Source organism: Ochlerotatus camptorhynchus, unplaced genomic scaffold, assembly GCF_037179485.1.
Source record: "Ochlerotatus camptorhynchus isolate MF236.1 unplaced genomic scaffold, CSIRO-AGI_Acam_v1.1 ptg000330l, whole genome shotgun sequence".
NCBI classification, from domain to species: Eukaryota; Metazoa; Arthropoda; class Insecta; order Diptera; family Culicidae; genus Ochlerotatus; species Ochlerotatus camptorhynchus.
The window spans coordinates 6,045,804-6,068,884 of NW_027040818.1; the positions used below are offsets into that span (position 1 = coordinate 6,045,804).

At 42.7% G+C, this 23,081-nt stretch overlaps 2 protein-coding genes across 3 annotated transcripts; both read right to left on the bottom strand.

Annotated features, from left to right (window-relative positions):
• Positions 1-1,280: 1,280 nt before the first annotated feature.
• On the bottom strand, positions 1,281-13,651 carry Atg18a (Autophagy-related 18a). Its single transcript, XM_065230527.1, has 5 exons — positions 13,197-13,651; positions 3,631-3,854; positions 2,656-3,564; positions 2,474-2,598; positions 1,281-2,171 (listed from the first exon to the last, which is right to left on the bottom strand). Exons 2-5 carry the CDS (start codon positions 3,696-3,698, stop codon positions 2,017-2,019), a joined length of 1,257 nt encoding a protein of 418 aa, XP_065086599.1. The 5' UTR covers positions 3,699-3,854; positions 13,197-13,651; the 3' UTR covers positions 1,281-2,016.
• A 6,646-nt stretch (positions 13,652-20,297) lies between these two features.
• Positions 20,298-22,743, bottom strand: Bap111 (Brahma associated protein 111kD). 2 transcript variants are annotated; one of them, XM_065230697.1, is made up of 3 exons: positions 22,620-22,743; positions 21,259-22,556; positions 20,298-21,201 (listed from the first exon to the last, which is right to left on the bottom strand). In XM_065230697.1, exons 2-3 carry the CDS (start codon positions 22,526-22,528, stop codon positions 20,411-20,413), a joined length of 2,061 nt encoding a protein of 686 aa, XP_065086769.1. In that variant the 5' UTR covers positions 22,529-22,556; positions 22,620-22,743; the 3' UTR covers positions 20,298-20,410. The 2 variants fall into 2 exon arrangements, with proteins under 2 accessions (XP_065086769.1, XP_065086770.1); XM_065230698.1 differs by having other exon boundaries at positions 21,259-22,559.
• Between the last annotated feature and the right edge of the window lie 338 nt (positions 22,744-23,081).

Consider the following 23,081-nt stretch of genomic DNA (forward strand, 5'->3'; position numbering starts at 1 on the left):
GCTTCCAAATGCGAGGGAATTTTGCTTGCTGAAGTGAGCGATTGAAGATATCACACAACGGTTGTGCTAAAGCGGCAATACAACGGCATATTATAACTGCAGGCAAACCATCAGAACCAGGGACAAACGAACGTTTCAGTTTATTTGCAGCCAATGAAACTATTTCTGGATTTACAGCAAATAGCCAAACTCAACAAAATCAGCGGGAACATCATTGGTGGCTTCATCGATTTCCAAGTTTGAGGCGGGATTCGTCGCGATATGCAATAAGCTTGAAATGTGAAGAAGAAGAAGACGAAGAATGAGGAACTAGAAATTGTCTCCTCTCATCCGTTAAGGTGACAATAGTCACCTCGTGTGAGGTGACTCTCCATTTGATTTGCACGGAGAGTCACCTCACACGAGGTGACAATTGTCACCTCACCGGTGACAGAGAGTCACGTGACTCGCAGAATTAGGGGGAGAACCTCAATTTATTCCTTAAAATAATCTCTGTATTAAGGAACTCCGTAGAGTTTGAAAAACATTTGAGCCTAAATAAATACACTAATTGAAAAAAACAGCCATCACACAGACCTCAATGGTACGACTTTCGTTGGGTTCAGGGATGCATATTAGGTGGGCATCAGATCCGAAAGAAAGTCTAAGAGCGATAACGTAACCAAAGACATATGAAACATTTCAACTAATAACCAAGCCCATTAAGCCTTTTTGCTATATAAGACTGATTTTTATATATGCCTAATTCAGCCTTATATTGCACTTTTGCATTAGCGTGCTTGATGGTTACTTTGGTTCTTCTAAATTTTATCAGTGATTTACTATTTTCTCTGAGCGTCCAACACAACCATTTTATTTTCATCGACCACGAGTAAAGCATTCCTGAGCGTTGTGCTATGTCCTAAATCTTGGAATTTTAGAATAAGTTCGGATATTATTTCTATTTAGTTTAAAGCCAGTATTGCATTTTTTTTTCCTTTAATTATTTAAATATTAATATATGAAGTACAGCTTATTTTCACTATTTACTTTTACACTTCTCTTGCACTCTCATGGTTCCGATTTCACTCGTTTCCGCTTCACATAGCAGTTCACGTCTGAATTCTCATCACCGGGACCGGTTATTTATCGGATCGCTTTTCTCTCTCTTTTTTTTTGTTTTCCTAAAATAAGGATTTAGACTTTTCTGTTTTTGACACCTATCTTAAGGGATAAGAATGCGCGCTCAAAAATATATTCCGTTTGTCATATTTTTTACCTTTCTCTTTGTTGAATCATGATTTCCGTTCCGTCACACTAGATTAGATCGGTTCTAATTCCTAGGAATTATTCTTAGATTAAAAAAAAGATTCCTAAGCACAATCAATAAACCTATCAGCAGAACAAGGATCTGTCGGCACTTCGCAAATCGTAGATGGTTATAAAGGTTGAAGTGTCTGGTATCCTTGGCTTTTTTTTTTCGATAAACACCTGTTTGTTAGTATCGGACTATTTCCTGTTTGAACGAATGTATTGAACTCGTGAATCAAAATATCTATACAAATACACTCATATCTTTTGCTGCTGTTTTACCATTTCCAAGTTGCACGTGGGACTGCGTAAGCATGCGCCTATAGTACTTATCACAAAGTAAAATATTGAATTTGATTTTGCTCGCACTTAAGAAGACAGAGATAGAGCGCTAGCTGATGTCTCTGTACTGACCCTGTTTACCAGGCTTAACGATCTGGGGGGGTGCCTTTTCTTAGTTTTCTTTGCAACTTTGCCTAAATCAATGTTGAACTTTCTGGGAGCTGTTTGTCAAATCTTTAAAAAGTTAGAAGCAACCGAACGGAGTTCCATTTGATAGTTACAATAAAGGCTAAGGTTAACAATCTGCCCTCAGCTCAGTATGTGTAGAATCCTGCATAAAAAGCCACCACACTTAACCTAACGCATGTGCTCCGCTCAGCTAACGGAAATGTTCAATCCTGCAACTCAAAACTGAGCGTTCCTCATCCTTCTCATGCCGCTTATTTATTGCTGGTGGTCGTCTTCGGAAGCACTGGCGTTCGATTGTTGGCCACTGCTGTTGGGCGCTACGCTTGCGGCGGCACCACTCTTGACGGCAGCCGCATAGCTGGAACCACCACCCGGGGTGGAAGCATTCGGTACACCGATCGGCATAGATTCTGTATACAGAGAAAAGATACACGGGATAGGCAAAGGCAGCAAAATTGGCGCGGTTTGTTTGGATGATTGCGGGAAACGAAAGGACGGAAGGAAGAAGGATAGATTGTCGGTTTTCTAATGAAGAGAAAGCATAGTGGATCCCCGAGCCAATATGTAACAGGTATGGGAAGAGGATGGGGCTTGATGTGTATGCGTGTGTGTTTGGTGTTGTCTTGATAGAGGGATGGCGTTACGGTCTCACGTTACGGTCGTTTAATTTATTCAGTTCAGTTGTTGACTTCGAGCGGAACGCTTTCATTACCTGGCCGGGTGGTGTTCGTTGGTTCGACGGTTCTGAGATCATGCTTCTTGAGGAGCTGGCATTCGCCACCCTCTTGCGGAAGCTGGTACACATACAGGTAGCCATCTTGCGATGCTACCAACAGTCTGGCAAAGGAAGCATTTGGTTAAAACCTACTCAACTGATTTCTGACGTCAACTTACCTCAACGACTTCTGGATCGTAGCAATGACACAGGAATGTCGAAGTCCAGCCACTGGAAGTACGGCCGACGCAAAGGCTCTACCCTGCGTGAATACATCCGTAACCTGCGAGGGTAGCGGTAGATAACTCGACACCGCCTTGCTAATGTAGCCCATCCAGTGGTCCTTGCTGCCTTGGTCATCGTTGCTCTCCGGGGAGGTCCGTTCAAGCTTGAAGATGTGAACCGTTTCCGTATTGGAGCTGCAGCACAGATACTTCGAGCAGGTGCTGAACGCTAGCGAGGCAATCGAGACGCACCGTTTAACGCCCCGCCGGAATTCAAACAGCTTCGAACCATCGTTTACGGAAAACACCCGAATCACAGTTCCCTTCTCGCTGGCCGTGGCTACTTCCGTGCCCATCTGACTGAACGCAATAGCAGCCAGTGGCGAATCGTGTGCAGGGATCATCGTTTTGGCATGCAAATTGACCGCGTCGAATATCTGGACTTCGCCAACGGTGGCACTGCCCGGATAGGCCAGGTAGCAATGATCCGAATCGGAAGCCAGCGCGCACAGTCCGGTCGTGTTCGGTGGGGTGTCCCGGATGGTGTGTACCACTTTCATGTCGCGAATGTTGTGAATGTACAGACTTTCCTCCAAGCAAACTACCAGCCGAGACCGGTTCAGTTTGACCGCCAGAATCGTGTTCGAGTACGAGTAGTTGCAGATTTCCGTGCCTTTCTTGAAGTGACATACCTTCAGCTTTCGGGGGGCATTCAGCGAGACGACCGCCACCAGAGAACTGGTAAAAAGACGTTCCACCAGGCAGATGTCCTCGCCATAGCTGGAGTAGATCTGATCCAGATTGTTGTCCACCGAGTTCAACGCAAATAGACTGTAACCGCTTTTGGAACCAACGGCCAGGGAACTAGAACGATTTTCCAAAATGTTACCGATCGATAATTTTAAAATTTTTGGTAAATTCAACACTTACGAGCAGTCCTGATTGAAGTTGACGAAGAATCCACCGGCATCGATGTCAGCCCGGGACGAGAGGCTCATTCTAGATGTTGATCCTTTATCACGCGCTCCTACCGGCTACTACCTGTAGTGATTCGTACCAAACGCTGTTTTGCCTTTCGTGTTTTACTTGGTGCTCCGCTGTGTAATGAATCACTGGGTGCAATATGTGATGTTTACTCCTTTCGTGGATGTGGCCTGGGTTAGAAGAAAGCATAAAATTGATTATTCTGATGCCTCTGCAGCTTCGAGCAACGTATGCATATTCTATGGGATGCGATACAGCAACACTTTGAGTTTGATTTCACGACTGGCTAGCATAGTATATGCAACTTGTGTGGGTATCTAATCAAATCTATATCCAGTATTATGCAGCGCATGATTACAATAGTGGCGGAAACGACATTTTTCAGCAGATGTCGGTATGTTCATGCCAGTTTGAAGATAGCTGATCATTTAATTTTAATTTAATCCATTATTGGGGCTACATTCAGTCTGTTGATGTTGACAAATAAATAAATTAAAAAAAATCTAATTCCAGGTTCGAATCAATAGTAGCGTACTGCAACAACCCTTGCAATTATAAACATGACAGGGAAATTATGAATCCTAACGAATTTTGGCGTTGAAAGAATGGCAGAACAGAGATGAGACTGAAGACTTCTTTAATAAAGAACACACAAAAAACGATGTGGGGAATTTCCTTAAACGTTTTCGTTTTAGTTTTCGCTTTCAAGCTCAGAAGGGGATCATATATATATAGGGCCAGGTCTCCAATGACAAATCACTGTCCCTACTGGGTAAAAATTTAGATTTTGCATCACAGAATAATAACCATAAGGATCAAATGAATCCTGCTTAAAATACCGGATACGCGGGTAGCGATCAATGTTGTCAAAAATAGTGATTTTAATAACCTACTATTTTGCCGTTCGTCACGATTTGGAGCCTTCTGCACTTTGTACGTATGCAGTCCCTCCCGGTCCTTGGCTCGCTGAACGAAAGACTTGGACATAAAGGGTGATACGGTCAAAATTTGGTCAAGGGAAAACGCGTGTAAATCGGTGAAATCGTTTATTTAAAAAATCAAATTAAATTTCTTTTTCAAGTTCAATTAGTATAAAATTCAGGAAAAATATTCAGTTAGGCTTCCGCTTTTCCAAATCCGAATTGCCGGGCCTTACGCTTGACCCCTGCCATCAGATTTTGTACAGCCACCTTGTCCACCTTCTTCGCCGCAGAAAGCCAGTTTGCCTTGAACTGCTGCTCGCCCTTAGCAGTTTTTTTGGTCTTCTTTAGGTTCCGCTTGACAATAGCCCAGTATTTCTCAATTGGGCGGAGCTCTGGCGTGTTGGGAGGGTTCTTGTCCTTGGGAACCACCTGCACGTTGTTGGCGGCGTACCACTCCATGGCCTTTTTACCGTAATGGCAAGATGCCAAATCCGGCCAAAACAGTAGGGAACAACCGTGTTTCTTCAGGAAAGGCTCATTTTTTGGCTCGATGCACGGTTGTAGACGATACACCCAGCTTATTTGCGGCATCTCGGAGAGAGAGGTTAGGGTTTCGCTTGAAACTACCGGCAACTCTCTTTGTCGTCTCAGCGGCTTCCGGTTTTCGATTTCCTCCCGATCCAGACTTCCTGGCTGTCGACAAACGTTCCCCAAACACTTTAATTACATTTGTAACGGTTGATTTGGCAACTTTTAGCGATTTTGCCAACTTTGCGTGCGAGTAGCTCGGATTTTCGCGATGCGCGAGCAAAATTTTGATACGCTGCTCTTCTTGCTTGGACGGCATTTTGACAACTGAAGAGTGAATTCCAAAATCAAAATAGGAGCAACATTCTACACACACACACCTTCAAAATGAGGGGTGTTCAGGTTTTTTAAATGCAAAATTGAAAGAATTACGTCAAGTTGATATTGACCAAATTTTGACCGTATCACCCTTTATTCAACTTTTTGGCCACATCCCTGACCGTGCAGCAATGGGATTCCGCTTAAACGCTTTCACGCCTCGCTTGTGATCCTGACCACTAATAGAACATCCATTCTGACCGCATTTCTCCTTCCGTTCGATGCTCAGAGTTTGGTAGTAACGTTTAATCAAACGACTCACCGTTGACTGCACGATTACGAGTTGTTTTCCGATGTCCCGATGAGAGAGTTGAGGATTTTCCAGGTACTTGCGCAAAATCAATTCTCGACGTTGCTTTTCGGGTGACGCCATTTTTCCAACTTGCGAAAAACTGACAGCGATAAAAATACAGTGTAAACAATACACTCTAAACTACTTCTACCTAAATTTTCAAGAGAACATTACCAATGGGTAGTTTTTCTACAGCGTTTTTTCCGTGATGCAATTTGATGTGGGACACCCTTTATGTATGTATGTAAGAAGCAACCATCCTAGCTCTGCATGCGGCTCCACTCAACAGCAAGATCAAATTTCGTTATCATTCTGAATTCAAAATACTGATGTATGAAGAGCCAAAAGGGGTTGGACGGTCCAATGACATTTCATGATTAATCGTTGGGTTGCAGGTCATTGCATAAAATATCGGCGAAAAATGTCTACTTTTTTAAATGCAAACGTTAATATATGTTTTTCTGTGTGAAGCAAGGTGATGAATACGTTAAATCCAGCTATATAGTTATGAATAAAGGACGTAAATAGTTTACGATGAACAAAGACATAAGTTCAGAAGTGTTAAGTCATAGAATTTTATACCAGGGTATAATGATTTTAATAGAATTGACTACCCCCTTGATTCCCTTTCTCATTTTACAGCTGGTATAATCAAATTGACATGAATTGGGCTACAAAAAGGTGAGTTGACAACCTGGAAGGAGCGGAATACCTAGCCCTGGTCCTCACAAGTTCCTACTTCACGCCTCCCCGAGTCATATGATAACAAAAGACTACCAGCTAAAACATGGACACAGCTGGGTGGCGTAGCCTGGGCAATGTTGCCAGTCCGGCAATAGCAAAGTGAAGAGGTGCGACGCGAACACGGGCGCGGTAACCAAAGTACGGTGATAGAGGAAATGCTTCAGCAAACCCGAGCGTCTGTTCACCATGGAGGTGCGGCTCAAAACGGCGTCTGTTCTCCATGTTAGGAGCGGCTGATCACCGTCCTAGTGCCAGCATGGGACTCTAAACAGAGCTGTGCACGATGGTCCCCCGGCGAGTTGGGGCAGGCCCAACAAGCCGCCTTGGAAAAAAAACATAAAGTTGCAAATACTGAAGAAAGAAATACGGATCGGAACAATCGGCACAGACCTACGCAACGAAATAAGGACTACAATTGGAAACTCGGCACATGGAACTGCAAATCGCTCGGCTTCCCGGGCTTCGATAGGTTAAACTATGACGAATTTCAACCACGCAACTTCGAAATCGTAGCACTGCAGGAACTTTGCTGGACGGGACAAAAGGTATGGAAAAGCGGGCTACTTTCTACCTGAGCTGTGTACCGCAGTGCGAACATAGATTCGGACCACTACCTAGTTGCAGTATGCATGCGCTCAAAACTCTCGACGGTGCATAACACCCGTCGAAGTCGAACGCCGCGACCCAACATTGAGCAACTACGGGACGCCGCAGCAGCTGGAAGTTGCACCACCCACGGAAGAGCAGCTTCTCTTGAAGATGGCTGGAGGGACATCCGTTCCGCCATAGGTAGTACTGCTGCAGCGGCACTAGGTACTGCAATCCCAGACCGAAGAAATGACTGGTTTGACGGCGAATACAAACTGTTAGTAGAGGAGAAGAATGGCAGCACGGGCGAGAATGCTGCAACACCGCACGAGATTGAATGTGGAGCGATACAGACAAGCGCGGAACAGACAAAACTCGGTTTTCCGAAGGAAGAAGCGTCAGCAGGAAGACCGAGATCGCGAGGCGATGGAAAATCTGTACCCCGTAAACGACACACGGAAGTTCTACGAGAAGCTAAATAGTTCGCGCAAAGACTACGTGCCGCAAGCCGATATGTTCAAGGACTTGGACGGTAACCTTCTCACGAACGAGTGTGAGGTGATTGAGAGGTGGAAGCAGTACTACGAGCAGCAGAAAACGAAGGTGGCACGGCAACAGACCTTGGAGCACGCGCAGAAGACAACAGGCTACCGGTCCCTGATCTTTAAGAAGTTCGGTCGGCTGAAGAACAACAAAGCAACTGGTGTAGATCAACTACCAAGTGAGCTATTAAAATACGGTGGTGATGCACTGGCTAGAGCGCTGCACTGGGTAATTGCCAAGATTTGGGAGTAGGAGATATTAGCGGAGGAGTGGATGGAAGGTGTCGTATGCCCAATCTACAAAAAGGACGACAAGTTGGATTGCTGCAACTACCGCGCGATCACACTGGTGAGCGCCGCCTACAAGGTACTCTCCCAAATTCTATGCCGCCGTCTGTCACCATTTGCAAGAGAGTTCGTGGGGCAATACCAGGCGGGATTCATGGGTGCCCGCGCTACCACGGACCAAATTTTCGCGATTCGGCATGCGACACAATCGATCGAGATCAGCTATGGCAGATTATGCACGAGTACGGATTCCCGGATAAACTGACGCGATTGGTCAAGGCGACGATGGATCGAGTGATGTGCGTTGTTCGAGTATCGGGAACACTCCCTTTGAATCTCGAAGGGTTACGGCAAGGTGATGGACTTTCGTGTCTGCTATTCAACATCGCGTTAGAAGGTGTGATCAGAAGAGCTGGGATAGACACGAGTGGCACGATCTTCAGGAAGTCCATCCAGCTTCTTGGCTTCGCCTATGACATTGACATCATGACACGGAACTTTGAGACGATGGCGGAAACGTACATCAGACTGAAGGCTGAAGCTAAAGCTAAAGCTGAAGACAAAATATATGAAAGGAAGAGGTTCTAGGGAAAACAATGTTAGCCTCCCATCCCGAGTTCTGATTACGGTGACGAAATCGAGGTGGTCGATGAGTTCGTGTACTTGGGCTCACTGGTGACCGCCGAAAATGTTACCAACAGATAAATTCAAAGACACATTATGGTAGGGAATCGTGCCTACTTTGAACTCCGGAGGACGCTCCGGTTGAATAAAATTCGCCAACGCACGAAGTTGACTGTCTACAAGACGCTGATTAGACCGGTGGTCCTCTACGGCCACAAGACCTGGAATATACTCATGGAGGACCAACGCGCCCTTGGTGTTTACTAACGGAAGGTGTTGCGTACCATCTACGGTGGAGTGCAGATGGGTGACGGAACGTGGAGGAGGCGAATGAACCACGAATTGCACCAGCTGCTAGGAGAACCATCCATCGTCCACATTGCAAAAATTGGGCGACTACGGTGGGCTGGGCACTTCGTAAGAATGCCGCACGACGACCCAGTGAAAATGGTTCTAAAAAGCGACCCAACAGGAACAAGAAGAAGAGGCGCGCAGGCGGGCAAGGTGGATCGACCAAGTAGAAGGCGACCTGCGTACCCTTCGCAGACTACGAGGCTGGGGAAGTGTGGCCATGGATCGAGTAGAGTGGAGACGACTTCTTCGGACAGCAGAGGACAACAAGGCCTTAGCCTGATTGCAAATATATTATATTAACAATATGATCCACTCTTTCGCTTAGCTTGCAAACCGAATTTTTAGCGATGAAAGCTCCTCTGCGGCCAAAAAGGCTACCAGTGTATTTGTTTATCGTCACGAGGGGTAAACCAAATGAAAATTTGTTTAATATTTCAAATGAATGTATTTCAGCATTTTATTTTATTTGATGACAACAGTGACATGTCAGACAAATTTTAAAGTAATATACACAATGTAATTAATGAAAATAATTTGACTCTTACTTCTATAATAAGTGATATGTTCGCACCCCTCGATTGTAATTGAATGATTGTTGCTGACCTTTTTCAACGCTAGATGGTGCATGAAGCAATATTTTGCGGGTCGCCATTGCACTATTTGGAAAAGGCATGAATGGATCATATTGTTAATATGATGTATTTGCTGATTGGTAAGGTAAGGTAAGGTAAGTATAACCAAATTGACAGATTGATGTATTTATATACCACTTGAAATCACTGAAGTGGGGTCGATTTTTGATGTTGGAGTTCCACAGTTGTGGTGAAATGTAACTATCGAAAATGACAGTACACTTTTCCTAAAAGGAAGAGCATACAAATGGCTTCTTTCTGTCTGTGACGTGTTCTTATTCTCTCGAGAAAAGGTGTTTGGTATTCATCTCTATATGTGCATGTGCAAATTTTGTTTGCTTCGGTGATTTTATTGAAGGTGATTCTGATTCTCGCGAAGGTGATTCTGATTCAAGAATGTTTCATGGAACAAGATGATTACAACAACGTAATCTAGTGTTAGGTAACGAGTAACCACGAGAACAGGTTTCGGACGATTCTGCTGTCGAAACATGCGGTGGTCACTGAACCAGGAAGTTTTGTAAAAAAATATCCAGAGATGTGTTTGGAGACCTATGAGCACCTGATGGTCTTTGCAATAATTACTGAGACAGCTGGTATCATGTGAGACGCTCTGAGAGACGTAATAATAATGTTGGACAGTTAAAGATTTTCAGAATAATAGATGATCATCCGGAAGTATTGAAAAAATATCCAAAGATTTTTTTGGAGATCTGATCTGATCACCTGAAGGTCTTTGAGAGACGCAAGTTCCAGATTAGATGGCAGTATGTAACCCAACAGCGACGGAACTTTCCAAACTGGATAACGTGGTGGATATCATGCGCTAAACCGAAAATTCTTTCTTTTTTTCGGTGGAAATCTCGCGACGTGTACAGGGAATTTCATGCTGAACACCAACGTTTGTATTCTAGGCGAGTAAGAGAGGTGCCACAGTCGGAAGAAGTGTTAGTTTGTTTACTAAAATGAACCGCCCATTTTGTTATAAGAAATGCTCCTCGTGTTTATTAGCGAAATTCACATCAAAGATTGATTAATTGCGTAGGAAATCAGTTTGGCACGGCATTTGTAACCAGCATACACCTTCCGGTCGTATGAAACATTTCAAAAACTGTCCAAATCCGCAGATAAAAAAATTTGTTTTGAATTTCTGTATGGCAAAATAGTGAACTTTTCGTGAACATTAACGGCACTGGGAGACAGTGAGTTCCTGCCCACCTGTCCTAAAAACATCTCGCGCCAGGGGGACCCTTTGTCTATGATACTGTTCGTCATCTACCTCCATCCGTTTCTGCAACAATTGGAGCGACTCGTCGGCCCCGATCTCGTGGTGGCTTACGCAGATGATGTGTCTGTTATAGTTCCCAATACACGCGTGATTGAGCGCATCAATGACCTGTTCGGACGTTTTGAACGTGCCGCCGGCGCAAAGCTCAACAGATTGAAAACTGTTGCAATCAACGTAGGGCTCATTGATGGAAATCCACTGAATGTGCCATGGTTGCAAACAGTAGAAACAGTGAAGATTCTTGGCATTTATTTCACTAACTCAATCCGCGCAATGACTAAGATTAATTGGGATGCTCAAGTTACCAAATTTGCTCAACATTAGTGGCTGCACTCGATGAGGGGACTTAACCTTCAACAGAAGGTTATTTTGCTAAATACCTATATCACGGCAAGGATTTGGTACGTGGCATCAATCCTTCCACCATATTGTGTCCACACAGCGAAAATCACAGCAACCATGGGTTCCTTCTTGTGGCGCGGCAAACCGGCGCGGGTTCCTATGGAACAATTGGCACGAGACAAAGCATCTGGCGGACTAAAGTTGCAGCTACCGGCACTCAAATGCAAAGCGCTTCTGGTGAACCGTCACGTACAGGATAGTGGCTCCCTTCCCTACTATCAGTCCCTTCTGAACCAAGCAATTCCTCCTCCCGCAGATCTTCAGAACACCCTCCAGCGACCAAATTCATCGTGTTCTTCTGGAGCGGACAGATACACCACGGGTCGAGAGAAAATATCCTGGATCAAACTGGAGACATATATGGACGAATATCGGGTCGAAACAACTGTCATCAAGCCATCGGAGCAGCTTGTATATGCTGATCAACGAGAAGACGGAGCATAGAAGGTTGATGAAGATCATCCAACGGGCAGACGGCGAGAGCTACGGTTAAAACATTGCAGCACAAGTTCAGCGTCTGCTCCCGCGTGGCGCACGCATGGGCTTCCATACAGCAGAGGACTACGACGATACTCGACGGCTGGCAAAGGCTGTCCATCGAGGATCTGCTTCGACCAGAACTTCTGAACATAGGGCTAAGAAAACGAAACGAAATTTTGAAAATCTTTGTATTGTACATCGACTATGTTAATTCTGTTAACGATATAATAGATGTTAGTGCCCTAAATTTTTACATCGCAGATCATTGCAGCAAAGGGCAAGAACGATGAGAACAAAAAGTTCACTTTTCCAATAGTAATTCCCATATAAACTTCAAAGGGCCAGTGCAGTATGAATTCACATCCAAATGAGCTCAAATTTTAATTTTATTCCCTGACGCTTTTGATGTTTTGAAACTATCTAAAAATATCTAAGATATCGGTGCTTGCTAAAAGTTCTCGCATTTTTTAATTAATGGAACTTCGTTGATGTTCTCTATTCAACTCGGCTAAATGTTAGCAATGGTTTTAAGTGCTTGAAACTTCCATAATTTTTATTGCGTTCCAGAAATTCTCTCGGAGCTTTGCTGAACTTTCCGGATATTCCCTTAATTTTTTCGAAACTTCTTAAAGGTTTTTGCAATTTTCTTGAAATTATTTGAATTGCCTTTTGATTCTCTGATCTATCTGGATGTTTTCGGAGCTTCCCTGAAGCTCTCAATTCTATGGAAGTTTGCGGGTTCTGCTGTGAAATAAATAGAATTCTCGTAAGCACCTTTAAACTTTTATGAAATTCTCTAGACTTCTGTGAAGCACATATTAATACATTGGTTAGCATAGAAAGCTCTCAATTAATAACTGTGGAAATCCAGCAAAGAACACTAAGTTGAGAGTAGCCGTAACGGCGTAAGCTCGTGCAAAAGAGCGAAAAACGAGCTTCGCTGGAAGAAGACATCAGAGTTTAGAAGACTTTTATAGATAAATCATGATCCCAACTTTTGTGTCACTTATGCCAACAATGCCCATATTACATCGCATCTCGCTAGTCGCTGGCTAATGTTTCTGTTTTTTGTTTGTCTCTTTATGCTCAGCTTAGTTCCTAGTCCGATACAAAGTTTTTTTTTTGAAGGCCAGTCCAACGAGTCCAACAGCAAGGCGTACGTGCAGCAGCAGGAGCACAGAGTTTGTAGCGACATCAAGAACCAACAAAACAAGAATTAGTAATCAGGTATTCCAATGCGCGAGGAATGTCGAGCGGAGCGCGGAAGAGCAACAAACTCCTCCCTCAAACGTAAACGTATTTTTATTTTTTTCGATAATACTTTTCTTTTGTTCCCATCAGACTCAGACAACTCTTGTTGTTTTGAATGCTTTTCTCGTTGCTTCGTTGCGCATAAAAATGCACCCAGATTAACCTGAATACGGAGAGTAATTGGTTTTTCACACTTACGGTTACGGGAGGCAGACGAAATGCTTCTCTTCGCGCTTTATCGGTGGCAAATCGCAGTCGCAAAATAACAATCGTACCACTCCGCAATCTTTTGAAAAAAATGATAGCACCACAAAAAAACCACACGATAATAAACAGCTGATGAAATAATTGTACGTTCTTTCCGTCTCAAAATGGTTTCTTCTGACGATGCAGGGAAGAGAACTGCTTTTTTCAACAAATTACACTTGTCTCAGCCAACGCACTTCACACCAATCAACACGGTGCACTTTCAATCCTTTCGAATGATATGATGTTTCACAGTTTTACCACCGATTTAATGGCAAATTTAAGCAAATTTCCGGTCCAAGAACTTTTTGCGACGATAGGAAAAACGGCTGCTTTTTTTTTTTTATTTTGCGATGCGATGTTTGTGTTTGTCTTCTTTGCGAATCGACACTCGCTGTTCTTTTTGCTTTGCTTTGTTTTCGCTTTTTGACATCGGTCGGACAAGATTTGACGTTTCCCATCGGATCGCAACAAGATCGCCCCGAATTTAGGTCAACTGGCGAGGGGCGCTCAAATGTGTACCATTCGGATTAATATTTCGGACACCTCACGCTAACTTGAAAGTACTCATTAATGAGTAAAAAAAGACCCATTTTGAAGAAAAGTGGCTTAACTCATTAATGATTAAACAATTTTACCCATTAATGAGTATCTGTTACCCATTATTGATTATCAATTACTCATTAATGGGTAACAGATACTCATTAATGGGTAAAAAATTTACTCATTTAATGAGTTAAGCCACTTTTCTTCAAAATGGGTCTTTTTCAACCATTAATGGATACTTTCAAGTTAGCGTGCTTCATGTTTCGGACTGTGTAAAATTCTAGATAGAGCTGGAATTAGGGCGAAACAGCTTTTGTAAACAATGACTTCTATCGATGATTTTTGGGTACTCAAGGCACGCCCACGCAGACCAACATAATCATCGGATAGTGGAAGTCTTTTCCTACCCGGAAGTCTTTTCCTATCCTAGGATGTTGGTTTGCGTGGGCGAGCCTTGATTTTCTAGAAATCATTGATAGAAGTCCAGAGCAAATTTTCATTATGTCGTAAGTAACATTCGCACCGATCCGAGAAAAATAAAGTTTTGTTTTGATGACAGAAAAGTTATTCCTATTTTCTATTAAACTCGTATGATCTCATAGTGATAGCAATGTTTAACATATATAGCAGGGTTCTAATCATACAAATGCAATTCGCTAGCTTTCATGTTAAAAAAATACTGGTTTTTAAGTCAAAAGTTATTATACGTCGTTTGGTGGCCCCTATTGTTACTTAAGTCAAAGTGTATTTACCAGGATATTCGGGAGAATTATCAATTACGTCTCCTTACGTGCAGCCCATTCATCATTTTAGGACCACCGAAATCATCTTAGCAACAAACAGTTCGATTTATTCACTTTAATAATGAGAAAGCGAAACGACGAACGTACACTTTTCACGGGTTTCTCAGCGCTGTTACTTAAGTCAAACGGCATCTCCATAGAAATCTGGTGACTTAAATAACATCGAAAACTATTTTGATCGGAAGGTGATTACGTCAAAAAGCAATTTGACTGGTAAATAAATTTAAAAATGGGATGTGATCCTATATTCGGACAGTATATAGTGTAATAGCAGGAGCATCGATTGACACTGATAGCTCGACTTTGTTTACCTTTGTTACTTTCGACGTAATGAAAATTTGCTCTTGAAGTCATTGTTTACAAAAGCTGTTAGGCCCTAATTCCAGCTCTATCTAGAATTATATTATATTGAAATACCTGTAATGTAATTTAATATAATGATGTAAACATTGAAAATTGTTCACGCTTGGTCCTTTAGTATGACAATAATTTTTATATTGTCGCGCTTATGTTAAATTCTCATTTGGTTAGGTCGAAACGCGCCGCTCATAAGCGCGATGCAACCAACAATCAATACGAAACTAACGATTTTAAATTGGCTCACTACTTGACTAGCCTATTGGTCCCAAGCAAACGATTAACTTATCCCATTCTAGTCGAAATTCTAGTACTACGCAATGTTTGTTTTGATTCGCTATGAAAGTTTGACAGATAAAATGAGGGGTTATTGGTTTTTCCTATGTTTAAAGGGGTGAATCGATTAGCTTGGGACAGAAGAGAGTACCAGAGCTGAGCCAAAAAGTTGAGCACGTTATTCCGGGACCTTCTAGTCTTAGAGTTACCTCTATGATGCAACCTTTATGCAACCCCGCCCATAAGGATTATACACAGGTGTGTAACTTTGATAGTATTTTATGGCAGCGGCTTGAGGATCGAATCCTGGATAAAGAGCCGCCGTGTGTTAATTCAATGGGTGCAGTCGTACGGCCATAAACAGAAAACAGATGGTATAATCAACAATCAATACGAAACTAACGATTTTAAATTGGCTCACCACTTGACTAGCCTATTGGTCCCAAGCAAACAATTAACGTACCCCATTTTAGTCGAAATTCTAGTACTACACAATGTTTGTTTTGATTCACTATGAAAATTTGACAGATAAAATGAGGGGTTAGTGGATTTTCCTATGTTTCGAGGGGTGAATCGATTAGCTTGGGACCAAAGAGAGTACCAGAGCTGAGCCAAAAAATTGAGCACGTTATTTCGGGACCTTCTAGTCTTAGAGTTACCTCTATGGTATAATCCCTTTTTGAGAAATTATCCTACCACACACAATAGTGTTACAAACACAACATTGCAATTATTAAAAATCGATAATCAGTTAAAGTTCTCACGGTCGGTCATTGATCTTGCGAGAATGAGTAGGAAGAAAGTGAAATTATTCCGGCAAGTAAAGATCATTCACTCCAAAGGAAGCGCAAAGAGAGAAAGTAATATCAACAATCAATACGAAACTAACGATTTAAATTGGCTCACCACTTTAGTAGCCTATTGGTCCCAAGCAAACGATTAACGTACCCTATTCTAGTTGAAATTCTATTACTACACTATGTTTGTTTTGATTCGCTATGAAAGTTTGACAGATAACATCAGGGGTGTGTGGATTCATGCAGAACATGCAGGGGTGAGTGAAATAGCTTGGGACTGCTTGGGACCGTTGTTCTGGTACTGAGTGAGCCAAAAATAATAATGATTTTCTTCGGGACCCAGTGGTCTTAGAGTTACCTCTATGATTATACCATCTGTTTTCTGTTTATGGCCGTACGACCATAGAGGTAACTCTAAGACAAGTAGGTCCCGAAGAAACGTGCTCAACTTTTTGGCTCACCTCTGGTACTATCTTCGGTCCCAAGCTTGTCGAATCACCCCTCGAAACATAGGAAAAACCAATAACCCCTCATTTTATCTGTCAAACTTTCATAGCGAATCAAAACAAACATTGCGTAGTACTAGAATTTCGACTAGAATAGGGTACGTTAATCGTTTGCTTGGGACCAATAGGCTAGTCAAGTAGTGAGCCAATTTAAAATCGTTAGTTTCGTATTGATTGTTGGTACGACTGCGCCCATTGAATTAACACACGGCGGCTCTGTATCCAGGATTCACTTCTCAAGCCGCTGCCATAAAATACTATCAAAGTTATACCAAAGATGAAACTGTCGGAAGAAAAACTTTCTATTTTAGTGTCTTCTTTCACGGTCCCTTTCATCCAATGAGAGCCCCCCGTATTCAAGGTAATTTTGTGGTTTTGCAGTTTTGCTGCCCCCTCGGAAGAGATGAAATTTTGCGCTCATTTTTATCAAAACAATCACACCAAAATCAGAGGTGTCCCATTTTTAATTACTCGATTAACAACTAATCGATTATTTTTTGTTCGCTGTGCTGCCATTTTTCCACCAATGAGAGTGCAGCACATGTTTGAAACGATCGGTGATGATCCTGTGGAGATGTTAATGCTTATATCGGCATGATCTAACCGACTATAAATAGTTTACTTTTCGGTTCGTTAATCGATTAAACGATTATTCGAATGAAAATCGGACATCACTAGATGAATGTGAAACGTCATTTCAAATATAAGGCCGTTCATAAATAATGATACAATTTGAAAGGGACCGGGGCTAATCACAAATTACGTCTCCATGGTAACTGAAATAAACACGAGTGTTCACCGGTTGGTTATACACCTGTGTATAATCCTTATGTTCGGGGTTGCATATGGTTGCATCGCGCATTGCATAGGAAAATCCACGAACCCCTCATTTTATCTGTCAAACTTTCATAGCGAATCAAAACAAACATAGTGTAGTACTAGAATTTCGACCAGAATGGGGTACATTAATCGATTTGTTTGGGACCGACAGGCTAGTCAAGTAGTGAGCCAATTTAAAATCGTTAGTTTCCACTAGAAATACTCAGAGGGAGAGATGGGCGGAGAGAATGTTTTGGGCCAAATGAACTGTCAAAATCAGAGCCAATCGAACATTCCAATTAGATTTTTTCGATGATTTCTTATTCTTACTAGAATAAATTTGAGAGTATTGCAATCGAACAGAAATTTAATCAACTTTATGTTTTGTGTGCTTCTCAAATTCAACTAGTTTATGGAACCAAAAACAATATTCTAACTCTATTGATTAATTGATCTTCGTTGGTTAATGAATGGCACCAAGAAATGTGCAAAATATTGCCATGCAATCAATTATTATTTTGCACGTAAACCGAATCAAAAATAAAAGTCATTTGAAATGCTAGCTTCTCGCAAGGGTTGCAAGATTATTTAGGAACAAATCCCTGCTGCCGAATTGTATTTTATTTTCTCCGCCTATTTCTCCCTCTGAGTATTTCTAGTTTCCACCGTTCAGTTCTACCATAGAGGTAACTCTAAGACCAGAAGGTCCCGAAGAAACGAGCTGAACTTTTTGGCTCAGCTCTGGTACTATCTTCGGTCCCAAGCTAATCGATGCGCCCCTCGAAACATAGAAAAATCCAGTAACCCCTAATTTTATCTGTCAAACTTTCATAGCAAATCAAAACAAACATAGTGTAGTACTAGAATTTATACTAGAATGGGATACGTTAATCGATTTGCTTGGGACCAGTAGGCTAGTCAAGTAATGAGCCAATTTAAAATCGTTAGTTTCGTATTGATTGTTGGTTCTACCATGTTCTACGGCGCCTAGGCACAAACTCTTCTAACATTTTAATAATTCAGTGTCAACATTTCAAATGGCCGTAATTGGTTTTGTAAACAATGGCTTTAGCCGTCGATTTCTCGCGAATAAAATCTCACACATGGAAATAAATAACACCAACAGGTAGCGGAAAGAGTTAAGAACTAAATGATCAACATATTTGTTCCGTCCACTAGCGGTCCTACGTCAAGTTTCCGTTCGTGCCCCTAGGCACAGACCACAGAACAGAAGGGGAAGTGCAAACAAATCGGTGAATCAAAAAGTGTTCGTTTTTCTGCTCAACAAGCGATGTGTTGTGGAAGCGTTCCACACGGGCTTTCTATGTACACTCCTAGGTGCACTCACACTATCATAGCATGCTGCCTATCTTAACTGCAGGCAGAAGATGCCTTCTACCGCTAGGTGCGCTAGTGTTCGCAAATGACAAGTGGAGCCACTTTCTGATCCGAAGTTCCACTCCTGTGCACAGACCCTTCTACTTTTTTAGATACGAAACATTGATACATAAATACGTTCCAGACCCATGTCCATGTTCTTGGATCATTAAAAAATAACTTTTTCCCTGGATTTTAATTGTTCAAGTTTAAGACTTATAAAATAAATATTTGTTTCACTTTCCCACATGTTTGGTGATATCATAATAGGGGAAATGACGGCTTCGGCATGCCAGACTATTTTCGGCAACCCAAATTGAAACACTATTTTCACTGGATTTTCTTGCGAAAACACTTCGCATGCATTCAGCAAACGATTCTTTATGCTTTCAGCTTTAATTTGACTATACTTTTACCACTGAGAAAAAGCAATCTAGCAAGGTTTTCTTGAAATGAAACACACGCACTACAAATTGTAGCTGATTTCGAGTTGCCGATAATAGAACAGTAGATTTACATGCAGTTCAAATGGAACGGTTGCCGAAGAAAAACTGGTTGCCGACAATACTCGCTCTCACTAGAGAAGATTGGAGCTTTGTAAAAGCGTTTCAAAACAGTTTTTGACAATTCTTTCGACTGAAATTGTTAGAGCAGCTGGCAGCAAAAGATTGTAAACAACAGAGCTGCCAGGTGGTTTTATAAAAAATCTGTATCCACTCTATTAAAAAATCTGTATTTTCTGTATTGACGATTTTTTTTCTTAATTAATCATGTTTTGTTGTTTTACAAATACAGTGCATACAAAATAACCATAAAAAGTGCTTAACCACCTATTCGGGCTATCGTACTAACCATACGGGATATAATTGCGCCATTTGTGATATCGTCCGTACTTATTTATAAGAGTGATATGAAGCCGTTTGAAAATGTATGGAGATTTTAGTTTCTATTCATTATCTTCCTGATAAGCAGTTTTAAATGCAAAAAAGTGCACGAGTTCATTACTATTTGATATTTTTAATATAGATGAATACAATTAATTACATCATTTGTTTGGTAGTTACACCGAAAAGTCGAGAGATGTTGCCCCGCCAGTGCTGGTAAAATCATTTTTGCAGTATGGAGAAAAGCGGTTGGTCCTCTGGTTGTGAATGCTGTCAAAAACACCATAACATTCATTTTATAAAAATCTGTATAAATCTGTATTGTAATTTAAAATTCTGTGATAAATCTGTATTCTGTATCGGGTCTGTATTAAGATTAAAAAATCTGTATAATACAGATAAATCTGTATAAATGGCAGCGCTGGTAAACAAACCAATACTGCATATGTGTGCGTTCCTTACAGAAAAGGGCTATAGAAAGAAGGTCACTGCTTAGGTTGCCGAGAATACGTAAATTCCCCTATGTAGCGTTTAATGCATTTATTAATAGATTCCCTGATTTCCCAGGTTTTTCTCAGGTAGTCGACACCCTGTCCTTCCGTTCGCATTGAAAAGTACTACCGGCTACTTACTGCGACTGAATGGGCCATTTATTTTCCGAAATCAAGAACCCGCTGGTACCCGTTTACGGTCTATTTATTCAGGAAGGAAATACATTGAGATAGCAATTATGGTTATATTAAATGTAGCATATTAAGATATTTAATAGTCAAATTGATATACTTGTTCTTGTGCATCATCCTAATCGTCATGGACAATGGCCTTTTTCTCGGCGTCCTTCTTGCTGGATTTCTTCTTCTTGGCCGGTGTTTTCTCCGGTTTCTCAGGCTTCTCCGGAGTTTCATTTTCTCCTGGATGCGGTCCGGAAGTGGGGCCAACCGGTGGTTGTGGGGGTCCACCCGGTGCTGGCCCTCCGGCTCCAGCATTTGGAGGCGGAGCACCTCCTTGAGTAGGCCCCGGACCGTATGGTGAGTGCGGATGATGACCTTCGCTGTTTGGTCCACCATGGCCATGCGGATCAGCGCCGTAGTGGCCCATTGGTCCGCCATGACCGGGGCGTGGTGGTCCTGGCATGTACTGACCGGGCGGAGGAGGAGCGTACTGCTGATGGTAAGGATAGTGCCCATACTGACCGTAGGATTGAGGGTGAGCTCCGTAGCCGCTCGGGAGATAGTATGGGCGTGGGGGCCCAGCGTGTGGATATCCCGGATAACCCGAGTGGGATGGCATTCCTGGGTGCGGTTGCATGTGCGGCGGCATATGATGATTTGGTGGTGGCGGAGGAGGTGCCTGGTGATGGGGAACGGTTACGTTCGGAGGTGGAACGTGTGATTCAGCGCTGTGTGGTGGGTTCGATGGATAAGAAACTGATGGGGCAGAAGTCGGCACCAGTGGAACATGGTGATGTGGAGGAGGTGGAGGCGTAGGAGCAGCAGAAGCCGGTGGCGGAGCAATTGGAACTGCAGGCGATGGAATTTCTGGTTTTTGTTCCGGAACGACCGGTGACTGTGCTGGCGGAGCACGGTAAGGTTCTAGAAACATAAAGAAATATTATAATCAGTTCTAAAGGCTACCTTATTTCAACTTACCCGGCGTTGGAACAACCGTGGATGGCACCGAAACTGGTGGTGCCTGCTCTAAAGCTGGTGGTGGCTTATGCTCTACGGTTGCTTCCTTAACAATTTCCTCTGGCTGTTTGGAAACCTGTGCAACTGGTTTAACTGGCTGCTCATCGATTTGCATCTGTTCTTCCTTTTCGTCTTTCTTCGCGGGTGCAGCAGTTGCCTCTTGAGGTGACTTCTCCGGAGTGTCCTGCACTGGACGAGATTCTGGTGAAGCAACTGCGGCTTCTGGTGCCGCCACTGCAACGCTCTGTCCGATTTGTTCCACTGGTTTTGGCCCAGGCAAACCTTTCTGCTGTTCCTCAACGGTACGCAGACGTTCCCGTTTCAACATCTCATACTGACGTTCAACCATCTTCTGGAAAGTCTCGTCATCGACGGCCGGCTTGCAATGTTTCTTCAGTTCCTCCTGGAACTGCTCGCTCGATTCCACAAATTTACGTTTCCGATTATCAAACTTCTCCTCAATAAGTTGCAGTTCGTGTTGCAATTTCATCTGATGCATAGCTAGCGATTGAACCTGCCTCTTCAGAACGTGCATTCTTTGAGTAGTCACTACCGAGCGAACATCCGGTACAACTGCATCCGAAAATATCTCATTAATCAAACGATGGTTCCGGGAAAACCTAGCATAAGCAACATGCTTAAACGAATAACCATCATCCTGGTCTTCCTCGTCCTCTGCCGGCTGAATATCAATCCTACGATCTTGCTGTCCACCCTTTGAACTGGACCTCGGATTCTCATGCCCGTCCCCATCGCCACCGGGCTTCGATTTGTTTTTAGCCGTTAGATAAGCCAAATAAGCTGGTGAACTATGATAAGCCTTCAAATTCTTCTCGTACTCCACCTTCTCCGCCTCGTACTCCGTAATGTACTCTTCCTTGTCGCTCTCAGGTAAATCACGCCATTGCTGCCCGATAATCTTACCCACTTCCCATAGCTTCAGGTCCGAATTGGATGCCTTAATCGAGTCCCACACTTTCCGCGAGTATCGCATATATGGCATAAGCGGTTTCTCCGGCGCCTTCGGGGGCTTTAAGATCTTCGCCTCGGCCGTCGTGGCCGATTTGCCAAGCTTCTGCGGAGTGAAAGCCGGATTACCATGCGGGCTGTGCATAAACGGGTTGGAGTTGTCCTGTTTGCGGCTTTCCGAGCCGGATCCCGAGGGGCGCAGTCGTTGCGTTGTTGGGGTCGATACCGGTACATGTTGTTTGTAGTTTGTTGGGAGCGCCATTTTGGATTCCTTCTTTGACGTGTAAATACTGCTGGAAGAAAAATCGATTTTCCAGATGATTTTGCTTATTTTTGATGGAAATTTCACTTACCCGTGCTAGAAAGGATAATGAACTCCCTGGTTTTTTCAACTTTATACGGATTAACACCGATTTTCACGATTAATTTTGTTTAAAAGCCATTTGTTGACAAGAAAGCCAACCAGGAGATGCTTCACTTTTTCACTGACAGATGCAAGGTCTGTCTGTTTGTGCAAGGTGTTGTCAATTAAGTGTCAAGCTACATGAAAACCCTGATAAAGTGAACTGGCGAATATGTTATCGAAAAGGTGATGGCTATTAGGTCGATTGAAGACGGGGTGCACGGTAACCAGCGTAACACATTAATGTGCAAAATTTCACACATTTCGTGAAAAAAGGGGCCTTCACAGAAAAAAAAGTTGTTGAATATTACATCCAAACTTCTGCAACCAGATCAATCCATCGGTTGTGTAATATAACGTTGTACGATGTACATCGTTTTTGTGAACAAAATTACATCCATTGATGTAATAT